Source organism: Nelumbo lutea, chromosome 4, assembly GCF_056320005.1.
Source record: "Nelumbo lutea isolate HS-2025 chromosome 4, American lotus-T2T, whole genome shotgun sequence".
In the NCBI taxonomy this organism is placed as follows: Eukaryota; Viridiplantae; Streptophyta; class Magnoliopsida; order Proteales; family Nelumbonaceae; genus Nelumbo; species Nelumbo lutea.
In genome coordinates, this window is record NC_142687.1 from 97,035,713 (window position 1) to 97,062,396 (window position 26,684).

The 26,684-nt window shown below is 38.6% G+C and overlaps 1 protein-coding gene and 1 long non-coding RNA gene across 2 annotated transcripts; both read left to right on the top strand.

The window, feature by feature from the left end:
- The first annotated feature begins 7,571 nt into the window (after positions 1 to 7,571).
- Positions 7,572 to 9,210, top strand: LOC148862054 (STOREKEEPER protein-like). Its single transcript, XM_088984742.1, has one exon. The coding sequence runs from the start codon at positions 7,711 to 7,713 to the stop codon at positions 8,998 to 9,000; it is 1,290 nt and encodes a 429-aa protein (XP_088840868.1). The 5' UTR covers positions 7,572 to 7,710; the 3' UTR covers positions 9,001 to 9,210.
- Positions 9,211 to 18,432: 9,222 nt separating this feature from the next.
- LOC148862055 (uncharacterized) lies at positions 18,433 to 22,041 on the top strand. The gene is made up of 3 exons (XR_016112944.1): positions 18,433 to 20,152; positions 20,360 to 20,459; positions 21,359 to 22,041. It is a non-coding gene; the product is annotated as an uncharacterized LOC148862055 (long non-coding RNA).
- The last annotated feature ends 4,643 nt before the right edge of the window (positions 22,042 to 26,684 follow it).

Here is a 26,684-nt window from a genome sequence, read left to right on the forward strand (position 1 = left end):
GGAGAGAAGCATGAGTTATTGAAGGAGAGAGTTAATGACATAATTAATGACGAGAGGTAATTAAAAGAATTTATGAGAATAGAGTTAATGGTGAGTTAATGATAAGAGTTAAAAAACTTAAAGATGATTGGCCACTTGAGTTATTTTGTTTAATTTTAAAATTATAAAATTCATAGAAAACTAGAAAAAATATAAGTGCCTTTGAAAATAAACTAGAAAGTAGGAAAATGATAGATAGGTTGGCAAATTCCAATTTAATATATAGATATAGATATGGTTCTTTTTGTCTCTCTCTCTCTCTAAAGGTTATATGATGACAACCTATTCAATTAATATTTATTTATGTAACATAATGAATTTATATTTTTTAATATTATACTCAAAGTGAACCTAAACCAAGTAATTAATTTATATTTTTAATATTATTTAACCTAATTAATTTAAAAACTTTATTATTTTTGTTCTTATATTTTCCATTATTTTTACTTTTAATGTTATACTAACAACCTCCCATAAAATAATCTTTATTTCATTTTTTATGATTTTTACTATTTTTTGAGATACAACTTTTATGACTTTTTTATTTATAGAAATTGTATTTTAATGTAAGCAAAATAAGGAATATTTTAAGAAGACCTTATATTTTCAAAAATATTACAAATAATTCCATTGAAAGTAATCATTACTCTGTCATTTTCATTTATTACTACTTTTTTTTGTATCTTTCTTTCCCCTTCACTCTCTCTCTCTCTCTCTCTCTCTCTCTCAACTTGTAATATAGAGATATATTTCATCTAAATCATTCCCTCTCGTGAAGTTATATGATGATAACCTATTTAATTAATATCAATTAATTAATTTATATTTATGTAACATAATGAAGTTATATTTTTTTAATATTATACTAAAGTGAACATACATCAATTAATTAATTTATAATTTATAATATTATTTAACCCATATAATGTCATAATTTACAACCTTACTTGAAATATTTTTATTTCATTTTTTGTGATTTGTACTATTTTTTCATATACAACTTTTATGATATTTATTTATAGAAATGGTATTTTAATGTGATCAAAATAAGGAGTTTTTTTTTTTTTGCATTTTTCAAGAAATTTTATTTTTCTATTTATTTTTTATTTACGGATCTCTATCATTTAGACTTCAATGCCAAAGGCCTATTTTGGTTTGGCGACACATGGACCAGAGTGAAGAGAGAGAGAGAGAGTTATGTGTGACCCAATGGAATCTAGTGTCATGAGAAAGAGGGGTTGTGTGGAACTCAATTACACAATTGGGCTAGATTAATGGATTTCTCTAAAGGGCTTATTATTAATCAAGATTTGGTAAGACACAGATTTGATACATTCCATCATCCAGCTCACCCGTCTATCTTGAAAACCAAATTTTCTCAAGACTTTCTCAATAAATTCCCACTCCAACATGTCATAAGCTTTTTCCATATCAATCTTACAAGCCATCACCCTTGATTTGCCCTTCTTCTTTTTCATAGAATGAATCATGTCATGAGCAATTAGAATATTATCATTAATTTGTCTATTAGACACAAAGGCACTCTAATAGGGAGAAATAATTTTATCCAACAAAGGTTTAATTCTATTTACTAGAATTTTAGAAATGATCTTGTAAATGACATTATAAAGACTTATAGGTCTAGAACTGTCCACTGATTATGGGTTTTTCTTTTTCGGAATGAGAGAAATAAAGGTTTTATTAAGAATCTTACATAACTTTCCTAAATGAAAGAAAGCCTTCACCACTTTGCAAACTGAGTCATTGACTATACTTCAATATTTTTTGAGTAAGCCTATCAGGACCCAATGCTTTGAGATCTTTCATACAATTGAGGACACTCAGAATCTCCTCATCAGTAACATCTCTACTAATCTCATTGTTCTGATCATCACTAAGACAGGACTTGATACCACTAATGACTTTATCAATGTTTCTAATACCCTCTAAGTGAAATCTTTTCTCAAAATGATTGCAAAAAAAATTCATTGTGACCATTAGTCATATTTCCATCATCATCTTTAATATACATTATCCTATTTCTAGCTCTTCTTATTGTAGCCATTGTATGAAAAAATTTGTTGTTTTAATCTCCTAGCTTGATCCAACCTATTCTAGATTTTTGGGCCCACTAAGCCTCTTCTCATTTGAGAATATTGTTCAGCTACTTTTGAAGGTTAGACAGCGGGTGACTATCATTAACACCAATATGTTGATTTTGCACCTCCTCCAGCTTCTCGAGGACATTTGCTTTCCTTTTGAATATATTTCCAAATTTATCCATATTCCATTCTCTAAGGACCTGAACTAACTTATTCCTATTCCTTACAAATTGCATAGCTCTAGAGCCATTCGTTTCATAGCCCCAGGCATTTTTGATAGTTTGTCCTAATTCTGGATCTAAACACCACATGGATTCAAATCTAAATGGTTTAGGACCACAAGATGACATGGAATTTGTATTAAGTAAGAGGGGGTGTGATCAGAAGCTAAGAAAGGAAGATTGGTGAGGCAAGCCTAAGGAAACATCTCCCTCAAGCTTCATTTACAAGAGCCCAATCTAAACACTCCTATGTGGTCTTATTCTTCCATGTAAATTGAAGGCTCTTCATCTCTAAATCCATGAGATTACAGTCATCAATTACATCATTAAAACTTCGAGTTTGACTATTTTGACTTTCCTACCTCCACTCTTATTCTTTTTTCCTAAAAGAATTAAAATCAACAATTACACAATATTGATTGAAATTTCCCTTAAACAATCCCACACATTTCTTTGATCAACTTTACTTGGAGGCGCATAAATAAAGGTATAAAAGCAAGAGTTGTTTGAATCAGTCTTAATAACAAAAGCATTGATCATTCTTTCATTAGAAAATATTACTTAAAGGTTACATAAGTTTTTGTTCCCAAAAAGCCACAAACCACCTGAAAATCCTACAGAATCAACAATAAAAAATTCATCACAAAGGAAAGATTTAGCAAGTTCTATTTGACCACTTTGGATTTGTTCTAGTCTTCATCAAAAAACATACACTAGGTTTATGCATTCTACTAACTTCCTTGACATGCCTTTGCAGGGATAGTCTCCCTGCGCCTCTCACATTCCAACTAAAGACCCTCATCACCAACCGCTTTGTAAACCAGACCTATGTTGTCCATTTCCAATAGGGCAATTTTCCCATCGACATTTATTCCTTGTTGCACTTCATTATCAATACCTTCACTGATCAGCATATCAGTTTCCAGGTCCGTAGGGTTGTCATCAGTTTCACGGTATTGAAAGTCATTCCAGTCCATCTCCATACCCACTCCTTCGTCTTCGTCTTCCTCTTAAATTATGATCAACATTGTCATAATGAAACCTTATGAAACAAAACCGATGGTTCACTATGGTCAGTAATACATTGCTCCCTTATCTTCTTAGGAATCCATTGTTTACTTGGATGGATATTAACAGCTGGTTCAATAGTGGCATGATTGGCACTTACAAACTGGGCTTTCTATGACTCAAACCTGTTTGGGGTGTATTTGGATATCCATGACATCCAGGCGCTCCTCTTATTCAGCCCTGACATTACTTTTGTTCGATCAGATTGTTTGAATAATTGAGCTCTAATGCCATTAGAAGCACTTTTGCAACCAAGTTGGTTCCTCCTTCGATTCACAGTGGTCCACCCATCATTCCTAGAAGTCTGGTAGTTTTCTGTGCATTCTGGAGCCTTATGCCCCTCCACCCACAGTTGATACACAAATCAAACAAGTTCTCATAAAAGACCTTCACTTTATTATTCTTAACAGGTGTTAATGGTATCTCAAGAATAAAAGGATTAGATAAGTTTATTCTAATACATACTCTTGGGATAATAGTAGAGGTTAATTTAATGGTGTCATCATCGAGTTTGATCACCTTACTAACATCTCTAAGAATGAATTGAAGTTCATCCTGCTTTTTTCTCTCGGGAAAGAACTATTATTAATACCCGACAACTTATCCAGTTTCACAACAAGTTTTTGTTCCTCATGAAGCATTTCAACACATATTTCATGATTTGTCATGATTGCACTTCTCAAGTAATCACGTAAGGGGGAGAGACTTCCATGTATTCCAGTAAAGTTTCATTTTGATTTTTTTTTCTTAGAATCGGTTGTAAGCTCTGATGCAATTACAATCTAGTTTTTACATATCTTGATCCTTCTATTGAGAAACAGATGCCAAGACAATAATCCATTATCCTTTGACACCTGACCTACCACTTTCTCAAGCCATTTCGAAGACTAAAGAAATTACAAGGTCCTTTGTAAATGTAACTTTTCTGTTTTTCATCAGTTGTAAGTTTAACAATTTTTTGAGATTACAAGAGTTCCTTTCGTTCCAATATGAAGTTCTCCTAGCCTACTTCAAGCGTCAATTTAATAATGTCTTCATCAATCAGAGAGATTTTTTTAAAATTAAATAGATGTGCATCACCTACCCTGTATGGTTCTGCAACCACATTACCAGTTTTATTCAGATGTAACGTCCTCTTCTAGGAACCACTTAGAGTTTTGGAGGAACTCAACATGTTTCTCACCATTGTCCCCTGCTTCACTTCATATTCCCTAGAGTTCCTTCTTAGAAATCTTTTCACTCTTTTTAGGTAGTCTCTCTTCCTACCCTTTCTGGATAACTTATGAGAGGACTCCTTTGGATGGCTTCTTTCCATCATTTTATTATCATTGAAAACCACATCCTCACCGTGCTCAAGAAAAATGGAATTTCTTTTCATCGACTCTATATTACTAGCCTTGGTACCACAAGCATCTACCCTAGCCTCTAAAAGTTTATGCAACTTGTGTTGGATTTTAATCTCAATAGAGATTAAATCGAATGGGGTTTGATTGATCAGTTACATGAAAAAACACACTTGCACACGTATCTTAGAAAATAATGTTTTATGTTATTAAAATCAGTTTTCGACTTGTCCCACATTGGAAAATTACTAATATTATTTTAAGTTTTAAATAGGAGCTTATTTAAACTCCTTAGAAATATAAAGAGTAGAGTATGGAGGTTTGTTAATGCGCATCGTGCGTGCATACGTGGTGAACGCGTGTGTGCAACGCAATGAGATGCTTTAGAGGTGCAACGATCACAATCCAATCGGGTGTGATCAAGAGGCACTATTCAAAGTTAACAGTCGTTAACTGTTAATTACCTTTTTAACATTCATAATGTTTGAAATTGTGATTGTTCAAAGAGCATTTTTCTGAACTAACACCTTCATTTTCTCCATGACTCTTCAAAAACTATTTAAAGAATGTGAATCAGGCAATTGAACACAAATTTTCAAAAATCACTCTTGTCTCTCTCGATTCGATTTGCTACTATGTCACAGAAGGTTTCTTTGGAGACTTCAACTTTACTGGTTGCAAATTCTCTCCCAATGCTATGTTGTATCCTAGGAACAAATTTGCCCATAACCCAACAACAAACTCCATAAAACTAAGTGGGGGCAAATAACATTCTAAAGACAGTGTCTTCAGACACGCCTCAAAGCTCTTCTCTTCCAAGCTTCTGTGACCCCATTTTTTCCAACAACATGTTCCTATGTTTCTTCTTATTTCCTTTAACTCCTATGCTCCAAGAATAAATACTCTAGCCTGCAATCAAAACACTAAGTACTAATCAGAAGGTGCCAGAAAAGGAAATTGTTAATAAAAATAAGTAAAATAACAAGGACTTGAAAAGGATCCAATGCAGAAAAACGAAAACAAATTATCTAACAAACAACAAAAACGGGAAAGGAAAAAGCTTAAGGCAGAAAAGCATGTTAAGAAAGTCCACATCTAAACAGAGAAGAAAAAGGAAGAAGAGGATGAGCAATGCCAACTTCCCTAATTCGCATCTTCACCTTAGAGGACCCATCGTTGAAGCATATTCTAGAGGAGATTGGGACTGGTGGTCCAGCTGCAATGATGTAGTGGAATGATCCTGTTGCATGACAAAAATTTTGCCAAGCTATAGGTCTTGCGATTCCTGGAGAAGTTGCTACTTCAGCTGATCTTTTTGGACCGAATGGAGAAGAGGAGGTTGGGAAAGAGGATGAGTCGATTGTGCATCATACTGCCAACATCGGTGGTTTTGAGGGATTTATTAATGTGGTGTTGCTCTATTCAAATGCCCCCTATGGGCATGATCTCTACTACCCACAAATTGTCCTCACATCCATACCCACAGAACACCATAGCCGTGTATTGGGAACATTTTCCATAAATGACAAGGGAGATATTCCCCATGTGTAGTTGTAATTAGGTAGCAGATCCAATCCCCCTTTCAGATGGCCCAGCTTTGCAAAATTCTTTAGTCATGTGGGTATATCGTTGGATTCCTCAGCTTGGTTAAGTTAACCTAAGTTTAAAATAACAATATTCAGTTTTATGGAGAAAAAAAAAACTTAGGATTTTGTTTGATAAAAATGATGGAAATCGACAAGAATTGTAATTTAGAAGGTGTTTGGAACCATGGGCATTTATTAAATAAATGCTACCACATAGGTGCCACTTTAGCGTTTCCCCCATTATGTGAATCTGTATGCATAGGGACTTGAAAAAGTAGGCTTCCGTTTATGTGCATGCCTACTATTTTGGAGAAGCTTCATTTTAGTGCTTCCCCCAAACGGGTAGGCACTTATTCACTATTTTGCTGATGTAGTGCCTAATGACGCCTAACTAATAATAAACGAGTTCATTATTGTTTTTCTTGATTTTTTAAACAAATCAAGTACAAAATGTTTAATAAATAAACGTCCATGGTTCCAATCACATACTAGGTATATGTTTGGCATCGATGCTATAGATGCAGGTGCTGCTGATGTGTGGGTTGGAAGCCTTTTTTTTTGTTTGGAATCGTTGCTGCGAGGTAGGATGTTTTTTGGAGTAACAATAACTTTTTTTTATTTGGTACCAATGCTCTAGGAAACATTTTATGCACTACTACCCATTATCCAGTGCCACATCACTGCCCTGTTGGCAGTAACAAGCTGCAGCTCCAGGAAATGCCAAATTTGGCATTGCCCCAAGCCATGCCTTCCCAATTTCCAAGGCGTGACTTGGAGCATCATTTTCTATAAAAAAACGGTTCCAAACAAATGGCTATTTCCTAAAGCACCGTTTTTTCTTATTTGGCGCCATTGCTTTAGGAAACGGCAACGATGCCAAACAGCGGCTAGAAGAATCTTAAATCGAGCCAAACCATTTTTAATTCATCCAAACCAAACCAAAATTTAAGTTTGGTTCCGTTCGATTTGGTGGTCTAAACTGTAAACAAATGGTTGTTTCCTGAAGCACCGTTTTTTTCTTATGTGGCGCCATTGCTCAGGAAACGGCAACGATGACAAACAGCCGCTAGAAGAATCTTAAATCGAGCCAAACCGTTTTTAATTCAGCCGAACCTAATCAAAATTTAAGTTTGGTTCCGTTCGATTTGGCGGTCTGAACTGTAAAATGAACACCTGCCAGGCACGCACCACCACACGCTTTTCGCATGTTCACAAAACGAAGGCAATTGGACCCAGCACGGCTGCTATATAAAATTTTGCGAGGGCGCACTCAGAGATCCAAAACCCTACTTTTCTCTGGTTCGAAGTTAGAACTTAGAGTTCAGACCCTTTGTTTTCTCCCGGAGAGAAGATGCCTCCGAAACGCTCATCACTTCTTGACAACCCACCGGATGCCTCCTCCTCGTCTGAAGATGTAGAAGAAGAAGAAGAACCGGAAGAAGCTGAAGAAGAAGAAGCAGAAGAGGACGAAGAAGAAGATGAACACGAACAAGTTTCCGCCAAGAGATCCTCTGCCAAGAACCCGACCATTAAATCCACGCCCACTTCAAATGCTGTGTCGGGTCGTCAAGCCCACCGTCCCTCGGATGATGAAGAAGAAGAAGATGAAGAGTTCGATTCCCAAGAAGAGTCCGGTTCCGATTCTGAACCATCACCAGAAAAACCCCGCCAGACCGCTCGAGGTGCCGATCCAAGTATAAAGCCTATCACCTCCAAGCCTATGGACGACATACCCAAGCCCAAGAAGCCTCCGACGAAGCCAGGATCTTCTCCTACACCGGCGTTGAACAGCCCCACAAGATCTACCACCACAGTAAAACGCCCCGTGGAGACTGATAAAGAAGGAAACAGGGACCCCAAGAGTAAAAAGAAGAAGGTTTCAGATGCCGATGAGAACGGGTCGCTTCAAGGAGAAGAAACTGAGAAGAAGCCTGGGGACGATGCCAAGAAGCAATTGTTTCAGAGGTTGTGGAGCGAAGACGACGAGATCATAATTTTGAAGGGTATAATCGATTACTCAAAGAAAGGCACTGACCCATGGACTGACATGGCCGGGTTTCATGAGTTCATCAAGAAATCGCTCCACGTTGATGTAAATAAGAACCAATTAGCTGATAAAATCCGTCGATTAAGGAAGAAGTACAAGACCAATGTGGGCAGAGGGAAAGGAGGCCAGGACCCTCTTTTTTCTAAGTCACACGAATCCAAGGCATTCGAATTGTCCAAGAAGATATGGGGCTTCGAAGATAATGCTGGTGGCAATAATCAAGCTACTGATGATGGGAAGAAGGGTAAGAAACAGAAAGCTGAAAATGCTGTCGGTTTGGCTCAAGTAAAAGTTCCTTCTTCGGGAGAGGCCCCAAATGCGGCAGCGAAGGCCGATGAAGAGCTAAATTGTTCTATGTACCCATGTTTAATGGAATCGTTCCGTCTTGGGAAAATCACGGAATTGGCAAGGCCTGATTTTGGAGAGGGTATTGTGAAAGAAGGTTTGGGTTTGATGGGGAGCTCGAAGGTGAAGGGATTGGAGGAGAGGTGGAGGAAGTTGCATATGGCAGAGATTGAGATGCACCTGAAGCGGGTCGATTTATTCAGGGACCAGTTGAAGATGCTGTTTGATGCGCTTGGATCCAAAAAGTGAGGTAATTAGTAGTTGTTGGGTTGTTTTCGGCCAAAGTTAAAAAAAAAAAAAAGACAATGTTACTTCTTTTTCTTTTCTTTTGCAACAGAGGAGGGAATTTTCTAAGCGTTTTGGTGTATTTCGGCTTTAACTAGAATTTATCGTCTATCAAACTATGCATTTGTTACATTTGTGAGATCAGTTACAATCTGGAGCCTCCTATTTTGGTTATTGGTGTCATATTAATTATTTAGGAAATGGCGCTTTTATCTCAAAATTGTGGTTGAAGCCAACAGAACAGAAACCATAGAATCAGCACCAACACGAGCAACAAAGACTCAGACTGAAGATACCAGACAAACACAACTAAAGAAGAGGAAAATACTATAGAATATAAAATAGTAGCATATCTAGTTCTCAACACATTGATTCATTATTACACAATGTCTTAAATCCAAATAGGAGCCAAAAAGAAAGAAATTCCTGCTTAACTATAAAGCCATGCTGTACAATGAAGTGTGTAGCCTTGTTGCAATTATGAGGCACAAAACTGAAAACCACCTGGATATCTTCTTTTTGGACAAATTGTTGACCAGTTCTAAGCTACAGATTCTAGAATAATGACATTATGTCAGCCAATTCCTTTGACAGGGTTCAAAGTTCAATACACCCTCTTGTGGCACACTTTCAACCATGCGCCCACCTGTTTTTAGTGTTTTTTTTCAAAAGCAGGTCAGGGGGCAGGTTTTAGGCCTGTCTACCCCCTGAAATAGGCCAACAGCCCAAAAACACCCATATTTTGTGTATCGGTGACCCACCGATACGGTACATATCGACCAATCCAGGCTTTTATGTGACGAAATTTTGAACTTTGGACAGGGTTAGACCTTCAAAAAGAGATATTGCATCTGCTTCCACTGGGGAGAATGCTTTGCACATCCCTCATTTTGCTGCTACAAAAACCTTGGCTCTCTCTGATTAACATTCCAAAAGCAGCCACATTGTTTTCTTTAAGACCACCTTCTGAGTTTACTTAGAATCGTCCTGCTTGAGGCAGCATCCAAAAGCAATTGGATGGACTCTGGTTACCACTCAGAGAATAGTTTTGCAAGTTTCTCTCCATCGTTGATTTGCTCTCCTGATCCAACCTGAATATGTTCAAGAAGCATCATAGGATTTGGATCAACATTATTAAAAACTTTATATCTTCTAGCTTTCCAGTATGCAGCCAACATAGTCTTTTTTTTATCAGACTTTATTCCGTGCTATGTATTTTCATTTTTCTTAATATAAAAGATTTTTATTAAAATGAGATCCTCGTTCATCTTCCTCCTCCTCCCCCTACTCTTAAGGAGGCTTACACCTCTTACATTCTGAACTATGCCTCACGCCTCTATGTAGTGGAACGCCTCGCTCACGTCTCCACGTTTTAAAACATTTTACAAACTTAATAAAGATAATCCGAAATGAGCAGCATTATAGCAGATAGATAATAGTAACAACATGTCCAATAAATCAAGAATTCATCATCATCTCATTGGCAGGACACCAATCGGATGGTCTCTTGATTGTATCAAATTATATCAACCAGTAGATGTTGGTTTGCTCATTTGTCTTTCTTTAGTAGCTCACTAAATTAAATGCCTCTCTTGGCCATCAATGCAATTTACATACCAGTGTTTTAAAAGCGCAAGGTGAAAAGATCAATTTGCACTTGAGGCGCAAGGCGAGGCGTGCGCCTTTATAAGCAAGGTTCCAAAAAAGGCTAAAAAATAAAAAAAGCCAAAAGAATAAAAAAAACATAATATTAATAAAAATATATATTTTAATTTTAAAATAAATGTTTTAAAAAACCTATTATCTAATATTAAAATACATAAATATAACATGTAAAGCATATTCAAATGAGAACTTAGTCTCTTTTCTGAAGTTATTGATGGAGCACAGATTCTCTTATAATAGAGTAGGTGGAGGGGGGGAAGCGAAGATGGGAAGCTTCTACCTGGTACCGTAGATTGGAGAACGAAGGGAGGGTAAGATGTAATCTTTCTTACAGAGAAGTGGTGGCGGCGGGGGTTTGGCTTACTTTTGGGGAGTTAGAGGTGAAATGGGTTAATGGTAATAGGGTGGTAGCAACGGATCCTCAAGGGGTGACTACGGGAAGAGAGTTTTTGAGGAACTGTTTGGTGGGTAGGTTCCAATGGGGGGTGGAGATTAAGGAGGTAGAGAGGTGGGCAAACGGCGTTTGGAGAGAGGTGGGGGTGTGAGAGTGAAGAAAATGGCGGATGGCCTATTCCTTTTTATTTGTCTATCAAGTGCTGGTGCGGATTGGGTTTTAAGACAAGGTCTGTGGCAGATGGGAAGAAACCCCCTTTTGCTGGACTGGTGGGGGGTGAGTGCGGGATGCCATTACCTTGATCCCTTCAAAGTAGGAGAGGACCTGGAGTCATGCTGAATTAGAGTTTACAGCCTGCCACTCCTGCTCTGGTGCCCAAGTGTCATAAGGGCTATTGGGGATGCTTATGGGGGTTTTATAGAGACGGACGATTCCCCGCTGGAGATTGCGACCTGCGAATGGGTAAGAATGAAAATCCGCAGGAGAAACCAAATTCCAAGCAAGGTTGAAGTGGTAGCAGGGGAAGTGGTCTTCACGGTTCAGATCTGGCAAGAAGTTTTGCCGTCTATCCGAAGTTGGAGGGGTGGAGAAGAGCTGTCTCGCGGTGTCTTTAAAGAAGACAAGGATAGTTCAAACTGCTCCAAAACGTTAATCTTGGAAGATTTTGGCAAAAGTGAGCTTCTCGGTTTTTCAGTAGCAAAGAGGTATCAGAAGAAGGAGACGCGAGTTGCTTCTCCGGTGACCGTAGATAGAGAAGAAGATGCAGGTTTGGGGGTTCTTTTGAGTCGTCCGACGTTGGTGACTTCGAATGGTACAGATGGGTTTACCCAGGATCTAGTTGTGAAGGAGATTCGAAATTCAAATATGAGGGGCAGCGGGCATGTTTGGGGTACTGAGGCCATTAGAGCCTTAATTAGAGAATGCCTTGCAGAGAGCTCCAACTGGCCCCTAGGGAAGTTAGTGCGCCAGAGAATTGTCAAAAGGGTTGTCAGCCTCCCCTACTCGAGTCTCAGTGGACCCATGGGACTTCAGATGAAGTTAAATGGTTTGGAATGCTTTATTCAGCCCAACCGACTCTTCAACCTTTTATTCTGGAAGTTGGGCCTGGGCTCAATGGTTTTATTGAGTCTAGTCCATCCTTTGTTCGAAGGACGGACCTGATGCCAGATTTCAGTCCTCAGGTTGGCGGTGATCTTCAGGGTGTGGGTTCTGGGGAGGCTCGGGATTCTCAGGAACGAAGGGGGACTACTGCTGGTAGGGAGAAGAAGGGCGGAGAGGGAGTTTCAGATCCCGACGTTGGGGTTGTGAAATCTTGTCCTTCTCAAGCGCGTCTGCTTTGGTAGGTGAGACTCAACTAAAGTCCAACCAACTAGCAGTGTTGAGAGAGGAAGAGGAGTTGATGGAGGTGGATCCGATAGTGATGGTGGCTGCAGATTCTCAAATTGCAGGTGGTGAAGGTATTCTCGAGGGTGTTGGGCCACAGGTGGGAGGTAGCAAACTCTGTGTTACGAATAGGTTTGTTGTCACGGTTGGGCAGTCTCAGAAGAATAACAATCTGTTAGTGGATCAATCGAACCAGGTAGGGGAGCAGTTTGAAAGTGTTTCTGATTCGTCATGGGTTTCTTCTAAGTTGATGGGATTGGGAAAGTTTCTGGGGATCTCACTAGAAGGCTTGGAAGAGGAAACAATTAAGTACTTGGAGGCGGTAGAGAAAAGAATGAGTATGGCTAGGGGGAAAGCTGTAGTAAAGAAGGGGGGCAACAAATCTAAAAGTAGAGAATTGCTACGCTTGACTTGGAACCTTAATGATAAAGTTGGTAGGAGTGAGGGAGGGGGGGAAGCTTAAGTGCCAAGTGTTACGTTGTTCCTAATTTGTTATGGAGCTTAAGATCTTATCTTGGAATGTTAGGGAGCTGGGGTCGGGGAGAAGGAGGCTGGTAGTTTGTGACTCTCTGAAAAATTCAGGTTCAAAAGTGGTATTGATTCAAGAAACTAAATTGGAATCTGTGGAGGTTGGAGTGGTTAGGAATATCTGGGGGGAGGGGGAGGGGGAGGTTAGGTGGAGGTCGAAGTTGGCAGTTGGTAGTGCAGGGGGGTTACTGAGTATGTGGGACGCTTGATCTCTCATTAGATTGGACTTTTTTTCAATTTCTCTTGTCTTGAAACTTGCAAATGGCAATGTGTGTTAGGTTACTAATGTGTATGGTCCTAATGACTGAAGTCGGAGGGAGGAGTTTTGGGAGGAGCTAGCAGTGGCTAGGGGAAGTCTGGATTGCCCGTGAGTTATTGGTGGGGACTTTAATGTCACTCTTTCTGGGAGGAGAGAAGCTCGGGGGGAAGATGATCTAGGGATATGGTGCAATTTGCTTATTTTATCAACATATTTGAGCTTCAAGATTTACCCCTTCATGGCAATAGGTATACTTGGACCAACAATCAAGACCTTCCTACCCTAGTGAGGCTGGATAGGTTTCTAGTTACTTCTAACTGGGAGGATATTTTTTCGGAGTTTAAGCAGATTGCCCTTCCAAGGCCAGTGTCAGACCATATTCTCATTCAACTGGTTTGTGGTGTTAGAGAGAGAACAAAGTTCCGTTCAAATTAGAGAATGCTTGGTTTGAGGATGACTCTCTAGTTCTGTTTGTTGAAGTCTGTTTGGGAGGATATGCAGGTGGGAGGTGAGAAGAAGGCTCTACTGAGTATCATAAAGGAGATTGACACAATTGAAGAATTAGGTCCTATTGCTGAGGAGCTCAGATTAAAAAGATTTCAGGCTAAGTTGAAGTTTGACAAATTGGCAGTGGTAGAAGAAATTAAATGGAGACAAAGAGCCAAAGTGGCGTGGCTGAAAGAGGGGGATAGGAATACACATTATTTTCACAAAATGGCAAATATGCCAAAGCTAGAGCTTCTGTAATTACTAGGCTGGAGGGAGAGGGTAGGGTAGGTATCATTGAGTCTGATATGAAGCTAGTGGCAACTAGCTTTTACAATAAGTTGTATAAGGAATCTTAGGCATTCAGACCTTTTCCAAGATCCCTTTCTTTTAACTAGCTGAGTGATGAGCAGTCTTCTTTCATTGAGAGACCTTTTTCTGAGGAGGAAATTAAAGAAGCTATCAAGTTGTCGGCTGATGAAAAGTCTCCAGGGCCCGATGGTCTTACAAATCTCTTTTACATTAAATGTTTGGATGTGGTGAGACAGGATATATTGAATGTTTTCCATGACTTTTTTGAGAGGGGTTCATTGCAAAGAAGTCTGAACACTACCTTTATAACCCTCATTCCAAAGATTGAAGGTGCTGTGAATATTAAGGATTTTAGGCCAATTAGTCTGTTGCATAGCTTCTATAAAATCCTATCTAAAGTCCTTAAACAAAGATTGAAAGCAATTCTTGGTAGGGTTATCTCAAATAACCAAAGTGCTTTTATTCTAGGTAGACAGATGCTAGATTCAGTTCTTATTGCCAATGAGCTCATTCATTCCAGGAAAAAAGAAGATTCTCCGGGTTTGATTTGTAAACTTGATATTGAGAAGGCCTTCGATCATGTTAACTGGAGATGTGTAGACCGTGTGCTTCTTCAGATGAATTTTGGGCAGAAATGGAGGAATTGGATGAAAGCATGTATCACTTCCCCAAAGTTCTCAGTCTTGGTAAACGGACAGTCTGTAGGTTCCTTTGATGGTTTCAGGGGTCTTAGGCAGGGAGACCATCTATCTCCTCTGTTATTTCTATGTATAATGGAGATCCTCACTCTTTTCTGCAAGAAGGCTACTGAGTCAGGGGATTGGGAAGTTTTTGCAATGGTGTCGGGGGGAGAGAAGGTGAACATTCTTCAATTTGCAGATGATACAGTATGTTTTGTGGATGCTTCCCCCTCTCAGGTGGAGCTAATTCTTGGGATTCTCTCTTGGTTTGAAGTGATTACAGGCTTGAAAGTTAATTGGAATAAGAGCCAAATTATCCCAGTTGGACTTGTGTAATCGCTGTTTAGATCAGTCAGCCTGTTTTGGGACTGATCTCAGCCTCCAGTGTGTATTTCATTCTCAATAATTATTACTTTACCTTTTCCAAAAAACAAAAAAAAAGAGAATTTAAAAATAAAATCAAATATATAAAACATTTTCAAGCATATAAAACCACAATCTCTTTTTTTTTTCTCAATTGCATTACTTCAAGTATCTAATGTGATGTAAAACATATTACATTCCTGACTCTATGAGCTGCCTTTGTACCACGCCCCTCAAAGCAAGCCCAAACAAGTCCACGTTAGGTTTAAATTCTTACTTCTCACACAAAAAATAATGATTTTATAGTTTTTATTACTTTTTAAGAAGACATTTTATTAGAATGAATGAATGAACAACATTACCAATTAGGGGGTTCTCAGAAGGCACATGCCTGGGCTAAGGCGCAAGGCGCACCAGGCGCTAGACAAAAAAAAAAGCGTCAAAGTTTCAAAAGGTGCATGCTTGGGTTGAGGCACAAGGCACACCAGGCGTGCGCCTTTTGAAAGGGCTGCTCCTAGGACCTAGGCGAGGTGCCTACTCTGAAATGCACCTCGCCTGCGTTTGAGGTGCACCTTTTAAATCACTGTTACATACCATGACCTATTGCAAGAGATACTCTACCAAATGAAATATATGGCATATGGATTTGATGAGAATAATGGGCTTGTTTACACATGGAATTTGACAATACGTGTATTCTTTTAATATATTTTGTGTTCCTATAGAACTTTAGATGTTTGAAGTAACAATTATGTTTTCTTTGGGTATATTTTTGTATTTGTCCTTTTTTCTTGTTTGTATTGTGGGTGGGGGTTGTGGAGGAATTTGAATTTGCAAAATTGAAGAAGAGGTCTGGAGTTAGATATTAATATTTGATGGAGTTGATGGATTGATTATGGTTCTTGTAATGTAAAGACATGGTGTATATTTTTCTCTTTTGTAGTTTTTAAATTATTTTAACATATACTTAGGTTGAAGATAAGTTTGGTAGTGAAAAGCAACGACATTTCACCTTTAAAAGGGATTAGTCAAAAGGAAATTTTTATTTTTGATACATTTTAAATTCTTTTAATAGTTTAAAATTTTAGCAGTAGAAGGATAAAAATGGCTATGAGATGTTGAAAGCCAGTGCTTTTGGTTTCTAAATTTTAACTTCAGTTTGAATTTATTGCTCTTGTTTTCTTTTCCTACATATCAATTGCTATTATTAGAAAAACTTGTCAGAATATATGATTCCGAACTAGAAGCAACTTTTACTAATCTCACTATCATAAAGCCAAAGATTTGACACCAGACTTGTGGCAGGTAAGAAACGTTGTAGAAAAAGTCTGGGTATTCATAATAATATTTTAAGTTGCTGCTATTTTTTGCTTTTTTTTAAATTGTTTGTACATAAAGAGAGAGGAATACTAAAGGAGATGATGGGGGTGCTACGTCCCAAGCATCTCCGATGGGGAAAGATTAAAATTTGGCCGGATTGTTGATCTGACAGTCGGCCTCTGTTGGAGTTATTCCTAACACTATTTGCAATGGTTGAAGACAAAGAGGCAGTGGTAGCTCAATATCATGTAGAGGGAGGGAGTTAGATTATGTGATTCCAAAATTTTGTAGGACTTTTTATGATTGAGAATTTGAAGGAGCTGCTGATATTCTCAATAAACTGCAGGGTCAAAGCCCAAATAGGTAGGACTGAGGGCAGAAGGTAGGGTTGGGAATGAAATGATGACTTCTCAGTTTGATTTACCGGGGTGAATACTCTACCTTGTCAAATGCTTTGGAACGCCCCAATTCCCTCCAAAGTGTCCTTTATGACCTGGTTATTTTTTAATATCCTGTATTGTAATCTGGTCTTCCATCCTTAAATAGATTACTTTACCTTTTTCAGCATTTTTTTAGTTTCTTTTTTGTGATGGATAACAAAAAAGATTCTCTCACTCTATATATTTTACTCAGTCTCCAAGGTAATATGCTTTATATAAAGGTATAATCCCTTACAGTAAGGGCATCCTGAAAACCACATGGAAAAGATGGTCTGTCCAAGTCATAAAATTCCTTAAGTCCCAAATGTATCAAGAATATGGGGATAAAGAACAGAGGGAGGTGGAGAAGATTCCTAACGCGGTCAGATGCTTCAAGGACAGAAAAACAAAGAAGGTATCCAAGTGTTGAAAGTCCTGTTCATCTGGGAGGGGAGGGGGGTTATTTGGGATAAGTATAAGAAGGTGAAGAAGGTTGAGAAGGCTCATTAGAATAGATTAGTGAAGGATTAATCCAGCTGCCAAAGTAATGGAGTTAGTGGATAGAGATCTGATTGGTACTTAGGACTCTATAAACGGTGAAGGAAAGCATACAAATCAAAGCTGTGCATGGAATCAAAACAACAAAGCTTTTGACAGTGTAGTCTCCATGTGATGGGTTCCTCCAATGGAGAGTGGAGTCAAAATAAACTTTGATGGATGCAGCATGGGCAACCTCAGAGCATCCAGCAATAGGTGCTTTTATAGACCACAATGGGAATATCTTGGCATTTATTCTCTGGGCCCATAGGGGAAGGAAACTCAATCAAGGTTGAGTTGATAGCAGCACTGCAAGGTCTAAGAGTGACAATGATGTTAAGTTCAAGGAATATTTGAATTTTTTGTAGGAGCTGTGAAACTTGACAACTGAAATGAATGCAAATTTTAGACTTGAAGATCAGCAAATGTGCTAGCTGATGTAACGACTGGCAAGGAGTATATACAGGGCACAAATATTCTGGGGTAATGTTGTAAACAACCATTTGTAGGGGAGGAAATGCCTCTGTAGAGTGCTTTGCACTTTCCTTGGGGATGCTTGCCATGCTGTATGGATTTTTTTCTTCTTACATGATTAATAGATAATATAATTCTTACAGATACCAATCAGTTAAAAAAGAGATCTGATTGGTACTAGAAGGGAGCACAATTTATGACATTAGGAGGTTCTTATTTGTACAAGTTGGATTGAGGTTGCTGATTCTGGGATGAGTATGTAGTTTTTCTGAAAGTTAAAGTTTGGAGCTGAAGATTGGGGGTGATGAGGTTGTTGCTATGTTTGAGATAAAAGGAGTTTCTATTATTTTGGCATGGAGTGTTCTTGTTTTCGGGAGTGAATATTTCGTTTTGATTGGAGGTTGGGTTAATATTATTGTGCATGTTTCTTGTTTTCACACGATTTGGTCCTCACAAATCGTGCTCACACCGTTCTCACAGCCCTTTCCAGCCATGCATTGGGAACATCTCCATACTTGTATCTTTTTATTCATGGGGAGAATTTCCCAATGCATGGCTGAAAAGGGTTGTGAGAATGGTGTGAGCACAATTTTGTGAGTACCAAATCTGAGAGCAATCATATGGGATGTCAACAAGGATTATGGACTGTCCTTGAAACACAAATTAGAGGGCCATCAAGATCCTTTTCTGACTGTCTTGAAGCCCCAATGACCACCAACTCCAAAGTCCTCGCCTGTGGAATGGAAGAGGTTAGTTGGGATGTAAGCTCTGGTCAATGCCTCCGTATTTATAAAAAAAGCTGGTGAAGGTTTGATATATTGTGGATGGTCTCCCGTCTCCGGATGGGAAGTGGTTATTCTCTGGTATGACCGACAAGAGCATTTGTATGGGAAACAGTTGGGATACTGGATGGGACAGCGGACACTGAAGATTTCAGACATGGCAATTACAAATGATGGAAAGTTGATTATAACCATGTGTCGAGAAACACTGCTACTTGACAGGGAGGCAAAAGTTGAGCGATTGATTGAAGAGGGTCAACCCATAGCTACGTTCTCATTATCAAGGGACGGTAGGTTCTTTGCTGGTTAATCTTCTAAATCAGGAAATTCATCTTTGGAACATTGAAGGCGATCTGAAATTCATTGCCAGGTACATAGTCCGTAAGAGCACCAGATTTGTTATTAGGCCTTGCTTTGGTGGATTTAACCAAGCTTTTAGTGGGAGTGAAGATTCACAGGTTTATATATGGCATAGGGGGGACTTCAGAACGAGCTCACATCTGCATCCTAGGTGCAGAAAATTTTCTGCAACCAAGAATGGCAAAGTGCCACGTCTCTCCCTTTATTAATCACAGATTAACGGAGTCCAGACTGTTAACGGGAGTCTAGAGCTCCAAGAAATTTTAAAATTTTAACCCCACTTTTATTCCCTCCTATGCTGTTGAAGGAGAAAAAGAGAGAAGCAGATTAGGAGGGTGCATGCAATTGAAACAGAACCGACTGTTAGTCATGTTACGAGGGTGCATGCAATTGATATTTGATTCGTCCTATCCGAGAATTTGAAATAGTCAAAAGAAGCTGTTCATCAAGTGAATTGGTTAGTGGTCTATCTGTTTCAAGATTCCTCAGTTCTGCATTAAATTCCATCCTTAAGTCAAATCCAATTCTAAAATCCAGAGATCAGAAGCAATTTTTGCCCTGTTTGTCGTGAATATCACAACCCTAATAAATTTGTTGATCGGATCGGATCCATCATCCATGGCAAGTTTTGATAAACGGAGTAAAAACTAGCTATATTTAAGCAAAAGACGCAAGATTTTATTTTCTACCCTCTTAAGGCTGCGTTTGGTAGTCTGGTTGTTAACGACTTGCTTCCTTTTTAGTGGTTAAAAAAGGAGATGAGTTCCATTTTGGGTGTTTGGTGATCCGAGGTCACAACCAAATTCTTGGATCGAAAAAAAAAAATTAGTTACAAGAAGCTCTGAGATCCTTTTTCCTTTTATTCATACCCGTGTTGTAAAAAAATTTCTACTACTAATATGTCTGATTAAAATTTTTGAATGACGAAAATACCCTTTTTGTATTATCGACCTATTCAATGGAAGCCCTAACCTCTAAGATTGAACGTTGTTCCACCATCCATGCAGTTCACAATGTTGACCGTTGGAAGAGATAGAACGTTGATTCAGTTTCTTTGTCTCTTTATTAACCACAGTGTTCCCGGTGATAATGGCCTACCTGCAGGTTCAGAGGCTGAATACTCGGGGATGTGATTAACCCTCCTCCCTGTACAGGTTTTTATTCTCTAAAAACTTTTATTTACCAAATTCTTATTTTTGTCCTGGAAATTTTCTTTGACACAAGCATTAACCATAATAAAAGAATAAATAAATTAAATAATTTAGAATTTTGTTGCTGGTATATTGGGAACTGGTCATTTGTTCTAAAAGAGAATAAGCAGATTATTCTTTTAAGTCCCATGTTATAATTTTTGGCTGTAGACGGTGTTCAGCTGGATCATCCTTTGAACAAGAAGCCATTGCAGCTTTAGAAGGAATTATTTTTGCCAAGTCTCATGGTTTCGGAAGGATAGTATCGGAGGTAGATTGTTCTCAGCTTATTAGTGGTTTAGCTTGTAAAGCATCTTTTTGGCCGAAAGACTCGAATTTTATTACCTATGATCTGATCCAAGCTTAAGCTTGCAGCCAGGTGGAAATTAAGTTGTGTAGTGAGGTCTGCCCATCAAGCTGCTATAACTTATGTTGGTGTTCGTCTGTGTTGTCCCCTTAATAGAGGATGGGAGGGAACATACCTGGTCCAGCCTAGCCCCCCTTTTAGTTGGCTTACGTGGTTGTATTGGGCTTACCACGTATCCTTGGAAAGTCTATGCCCAACTTGGTTGACACATGATGAAACACAGCACCATTAGAGAACTATTTTACACCCTTTCTCTAATTTGATCTCACTTTTTTGGCATTTTACAAAGTCATTGCCTGACCAAATCTTGTCGCTTGTTTGATGAAGAGTGTAATATTTCTGATTTAGCATGGAATTCAGGAATTCCATCATGGATTTTGATAAATTTGGGAAATTTGATAAATAAAAAAGTTACTTGACAAAATGCTGAAAAGAACACAACCCATTGTTGGTCCCAAGTACATAGTCTGGTTAGGGTTGGACTTGATACCAGACCTAAACCGTCATTTTTGCACATGGACTTCGTTTGTTTACAACTTTGTAACTTACCCGGGTAACATTTACCTAAATAAATTCATTTACCCATATTGTTGACTCCCAAGATTCCCCAGTAACTAACGGAATATTTTTACCTTTAAAAAGTTAATATTAATGAACAAATTTATTCCATTATATGTTATAAAATTTACTGGAGTTGATTTTACCAATTGGACCCATTACTAAATACAAAAAAAAAAGAATATTATAAAGTTGGTGAATGAAAAAAAGGATATTCATTGACCAACTTTCCCCTCTTACAACAGGGCCATGATGTGACCATTATCAGCCCAAGTACCATCACACCAAGCAAGGGCCCCTAAATGGAAAAAGGACAATATCATGGAATTCTATATTAGTGGGTATGTGGGGAATGAGAAGTTTTAAGGAAATTCTGGTACCTGTTTGACGAATTGCAGAAAAAGAATCAAGCTAAGTGGATTTACAGCTGTGAGGTTGTTAAGCGCTTGCTTTGGGAGCTGATAATGTCAAGCTTTGTTGGTGCACTAACCGTCTGCAGTCATTCAGGCATGGTCAATGAGGTTAGAAACTATTTCTGTAATGATAGAAACATAAATATTGAACCCATGAACAAAAATTTCAGTTGCATGATCGACATCCAAGAACAAGCTGGACCTCTTGAAGAGGCAGAAATATCATACCAGTAAAAACAGGATATAACTGAAAATCCAACTGTCATTTCTAGCAAGGTTCTTGGGAAGATTGGTATGGTTACAGCACATATAGCTTTGTACGGGAAACCTTGTAAATGCATTTAGATAAAATACTTTCAATTTTTTTAGTCTTACAAACTGCTCAACCAGTAATCCAAAATATTCCTTTTCTTCCTCGTCATTTAAGCAAAGTTTGACAATTGTTTGACGTAAGAACCTGTCATCATGAAATGTTCAGTTAACCCATCTAGAAAACGGGTTCTCGCGAAGGTGCAATTCAGATGGATCCCCATTTCTAAGGAGCTTTGTTGTGTGTATTTCTTATCCATTGAATCGATCAATTTGGTCTTCTCCTATAGACGATACTTGACAGGATTTGTGCAAGAGCAATGCAGTCGAAATGTTTAAATTCTCAAAATCAATTTAAACCTTTCATTAGCTTCTCATATAGTCATGAGGAGTTACAACAGAAAACTGAGCGGTGTAAATTTTGATCCAGTAGTATCCATTTGAGTAAGGCTATATCCCAATAAAATCAGAGAAACCATAAACAGCGCTTGTAAGTTAAATGAGAATATAATTTTTCTCTTTAGGATGAAATGGATAAGACACTGCAAACCCTGCATTTATCTTTGCATTTATCTTTGTCAGACAAGCAGTGTCATTTCTTACGAAGGCACACTATACTAGGCAGGCCAAGAGGAAGTTGTTCAGACCTGTTATCCAGCATATGAGAAATGTGGGCGAAAGGAAATAAGTATACCTTTGAGGCTAAGTTATGCCCCTTACCATTTCTGCATTTTATCTGATAAGTAAATTTTGTATTAAACATCAACAGAAATGTACATAAATTACAATATCATTATTAGAGACAAGCTAAGAAACAAGAGAAAAATAAGCATATACATGTATCAAACTAAACAGAATGTCTCAAATAGGAGAGTTTAACTGGAAAAAACAAAAACAAAAACAAAACTAAACCCCTCTATTTGAATATTATTCCTTTGAGAGGAAAGTAACCATTACTTCAATGAGATAAAAAGAGTGTGCATAAAAGGATGTAAAATAGTAATGCAAAATGTACTTGAGGCCCTATCCCTCTACCAAAAATTTAGAGGGCATAGAACTATTGCTTTACGAAAAAAAAAATAAAAAAGCCCTTCCCACAACCTGCTTAGCTAGGTCATCAGAAATTGAATTTTAACTCACAAGGACTCGTCTCATTCTCATCTGAATAGGCAACAAGGGTAGCATGTCACCTATCTTGTGCGGAAAATGTATAAGCTTGCAAGGACCTAGACTACATGCCTTGCTCCAGTGGTTGCATTGGCCAAACCCCCTCCTATACAAAATGAATGAGAGGACCCCAACCTTTATTAAGTCAAAAGTATGCCATCACCAATAGGTTCACGAACACCCATAAGAATGTGAAAGTGCCACTTTATGTAAACACTCACAATCTCATATCTCCTCTTGGTTCCTTCACTGCCCGCTTTAACCAAGTCAAATGAAACACAATCATCTCTTTTAAAACCACTTTACTACTTATTTAATTATTTTCATGTTTATGATCTAGAATGGAAGAGGGGGAGAGAGTTCTGAGGGGACAGTTGAAGAAGGACCTAGAAGAGATCCTACTGAGGGAATAAATAAGCTGGAGGTAGAAATCGAGGCATAGGTGGATTAAGGAAGGTGATGGGAATACTAAGTTTTTTCATGATGTAGCAAATGGGAGGAGAAAAAATTTTGTGTTTTAGTTAGAGGTAGGAGGGGAGGAATTCACTAATCAGGATGATATTGCCAAGAAGTTTGTGGATCATTTCAAATTGATTTACAGAAGACCCTTGGAAGAGAGGATGGAAATAGAAGGGGTTGATTGGCCAAGGTTGGAAGAAGATCATGTTAGATGATTGGAAAGAAATTTTGAGGAAGAAGAGATTAGGAAGGCGGTGTTTTTGATGGATAGATCCAAAGCTCTAGGACTAGATGGTTTTACAATGGCTTTTTTACCAAGATTGTTGGGAGGTGATAAAAATTGATCTTTGTGAGGTCTTTAATGAGTTTGCAGAGAAGCATATAGTCAGCCGAAGCATTAATGCTACTTTCTTGGCCCTTGTTCCAAAGAAAGCCGATGCTCTCCATCCTAAGGATTTTAGGCCAATTAGTTTGGTGACTAGTATTTATAAAATCCTGGCCAAGGTCCTGTCTTTGAGGATTAAAGAAATCCTTCCCTCCATTATTAGTCAGGCTCAAGGGGCTTTCATCCAAGGGCATCAGATAATTGATTGCAAATGAATGTGTGGAACAGATGAAGAGGTCCAAGCAGAGAGGCTTTGTTTGTAAGCTTGATCTGGAGAAAGCCTATGACTTGGTGGACTGGTAGTTCCTACTAGAGGTCTTGAGGAAGTGTGGGTTTGGGGAAAGATGGTGTAGTTGGATGACTGGTTGTGTCAGCTCTTATCACTATTCCATCCTAGTAAATGGGGTGGTGAGGGATTTTTTTCCATCTAGTAGGGGCATTAGACAAGGGGATCCACTTTCACCTCTCCTCTTTACCTTGGTAGCTGATGTGTTCAGTCGAATTATCACTAGGGCTGATAGGGAAGATGTGATAAGGGGTTGGAGAGTAGGCACAAACCGAATTCCAGCCACTCACCATCAATTTGCAGATGACTTGATGATCTTTTGTGAGGGAGGCTTTGGTGAGAAGGTGGAAAACCTGAAAGAATTGATTATAGTTTTTGAAGGAGTTTCCAATTTGAAAATCAATCTAGGAAAAAGATGCATAGTCAGAGTAAATTTAGTCTTTGAGAAGGTTGAGGTGATTGCAGGTTGTCTTGAGTTCCATTTCTTCCTGGCCTTTGTCTTACTTAGGGCTTCCGTTGGGAGCAAACCCTAGAGAGAGTAGATTCTGGACCCCAGTCTTGGAGAAGTTAAAAAAGAGATTAGCTGTGGAAGAAAAATTATATCTCTTTGGGTGGGAGGATCACTTTGATAAAAGCTACCCTCATGAATCTACCTACCTATTATCTCTCTGTCTTTAGGATACCGTCTAGGGAAGCAAAGAAATTAAAAAAATTGATGAGAGATTTTCTTTGGGAACCGGGAGAAGGTAAAAAATATCATTTAATTAAATGGGGGGTTATGGGTAGAAGCAAAGAGGAAGGAGGATTAGGGCTCAAGAATGTGCTTAAAAAGAACTCAGCTTTGTTAGGGAAGTGGCTGTGGAGGTGGCCTTTGGAGTAGGATAGACTCTGGCATGAAGTAGTGATGAGTATTCATGGATGTTCAGAGAGTGGTTGGGATTATGGTGCATCAAGGAGGGCTAACCTAGCCACACCTTGAAAAGCAATTCACAAAATTCTTCCGTAGTTCCTCAATTGTGCAGGTATGATGCTTGTTCTGGTAATTCTATTCGGTTTTGGGAGGACATTTGGGTTGGAGATCTCCCTCTAAAAGACATTTTTCCTTCTTTGTACTTTGTTTCCTTGTACAAAAAAGAGGTGATCTCAAAATTCCTTCCGTCGAATTTAAATTTGCCAGCATTGTCTTGGGATTTTGGTTTCCGTAGAGGGTTAAGGGATGAGGAAATTGAGTGTTTGTCTACTCTTCTATGTCTCCTTGATAAGGTTTGGCTGGATCCCTCGAGACCTGATAAAAGGATTTGGGTCATTCACCCCAATGGCTCTTTTTCTTGTGGCTCCTTTTTCAAGTTCCTCTACCAAACTTCCTCTCAACAGAATTTCCCTTCCAAAGAAGTCTGGTGTAGCCCCCCCCCCCCAAAGGTTATGGCTTTGTGTTGGAAAGTGTGGCATGGTAAAGTAAACACGATGGATAACCTACGAAAGAGAAGACCCGTCCATTGTATTTCACCAAACTAGTGCATTCTTTGCAGATCTCATGGTGAGGATTGTAATCATCTATTTTTATCTTGTAGTGTAATGCAGAGCTCTGGGTTTGGCTTCTATCTTTGTTTGGGTATAGTTGGGATATGCCAGCAAAAGTAAGCACAATCTTTAACCCTTCTTTTTTCTCTTGGCCCCATAAAAGAGGAAGGAAAATGTGGAGATTCTTGCGAGCAGCAATGTTATGGACAGTATGGGAAGAAAGGAATGCCAGAATCTTCCAAGAAAAAGGAAGAAGCAGTCAAGCTTTAAAGGACTGCATTATGTCCAAGTCAATACATTGGTTAAAGACTCTAGAATTATTTAACCATTTCTCTTTTACTAATTGTTGGAAGGATTGAAACTTGGTAGCAAGCTGTTCCTCCTACAAGGTAAGGGTATTGACTAGCTGGGTCCCCCCTCCTCTTGGTTCTTTGAAGCTGAATTTTGATGGGAGTAGCCAGGGTAACCCGGGTCCTTCTAGGATGGGAGGTGTACTGAGGAATGAGGCTGGAGAGGTTGTCTTACTCTACTTTGGCCCTTGAGGTGTTCGGAACTCTATCCGAGCAGAACTGTTAGCTGCAATACAAGGAATACTTCTTGCAAAAGAAGTGGGCGTGGAGTAGCTTCTAATTGAAGGAGACTCTAAGACAGTGGTGGACTGGTTAAATAATCCGGAGGATGTCACTTGGGGCTACAAAAATGAGCTAAAGAAATTCAAATGGCTGACAAGAAATATGTCTATAACAGTATAGTGGGTTGGGAGATCAGCTAATGCTTTTGCCGATGTCTTGGCAAAACAAGGGATAAATAGGGAAACATTGTTCTGGGCACAACTGTAACTCTTGTTTTAACATCAACATTCATGTATTCTTTGTTGTAGTTTGTGTATTTGCTGTTCGGAGAGGCTGCACCTTGCGCCTCTAAGGGGATTTTCTTGTATCTAATCATTACTTTAATGGAAATGATTTTCTTTATAAAAAAAAAAAAAGAAAGAGGCCATAAACAAGATTAGAACCTTGGTGAATATCCAT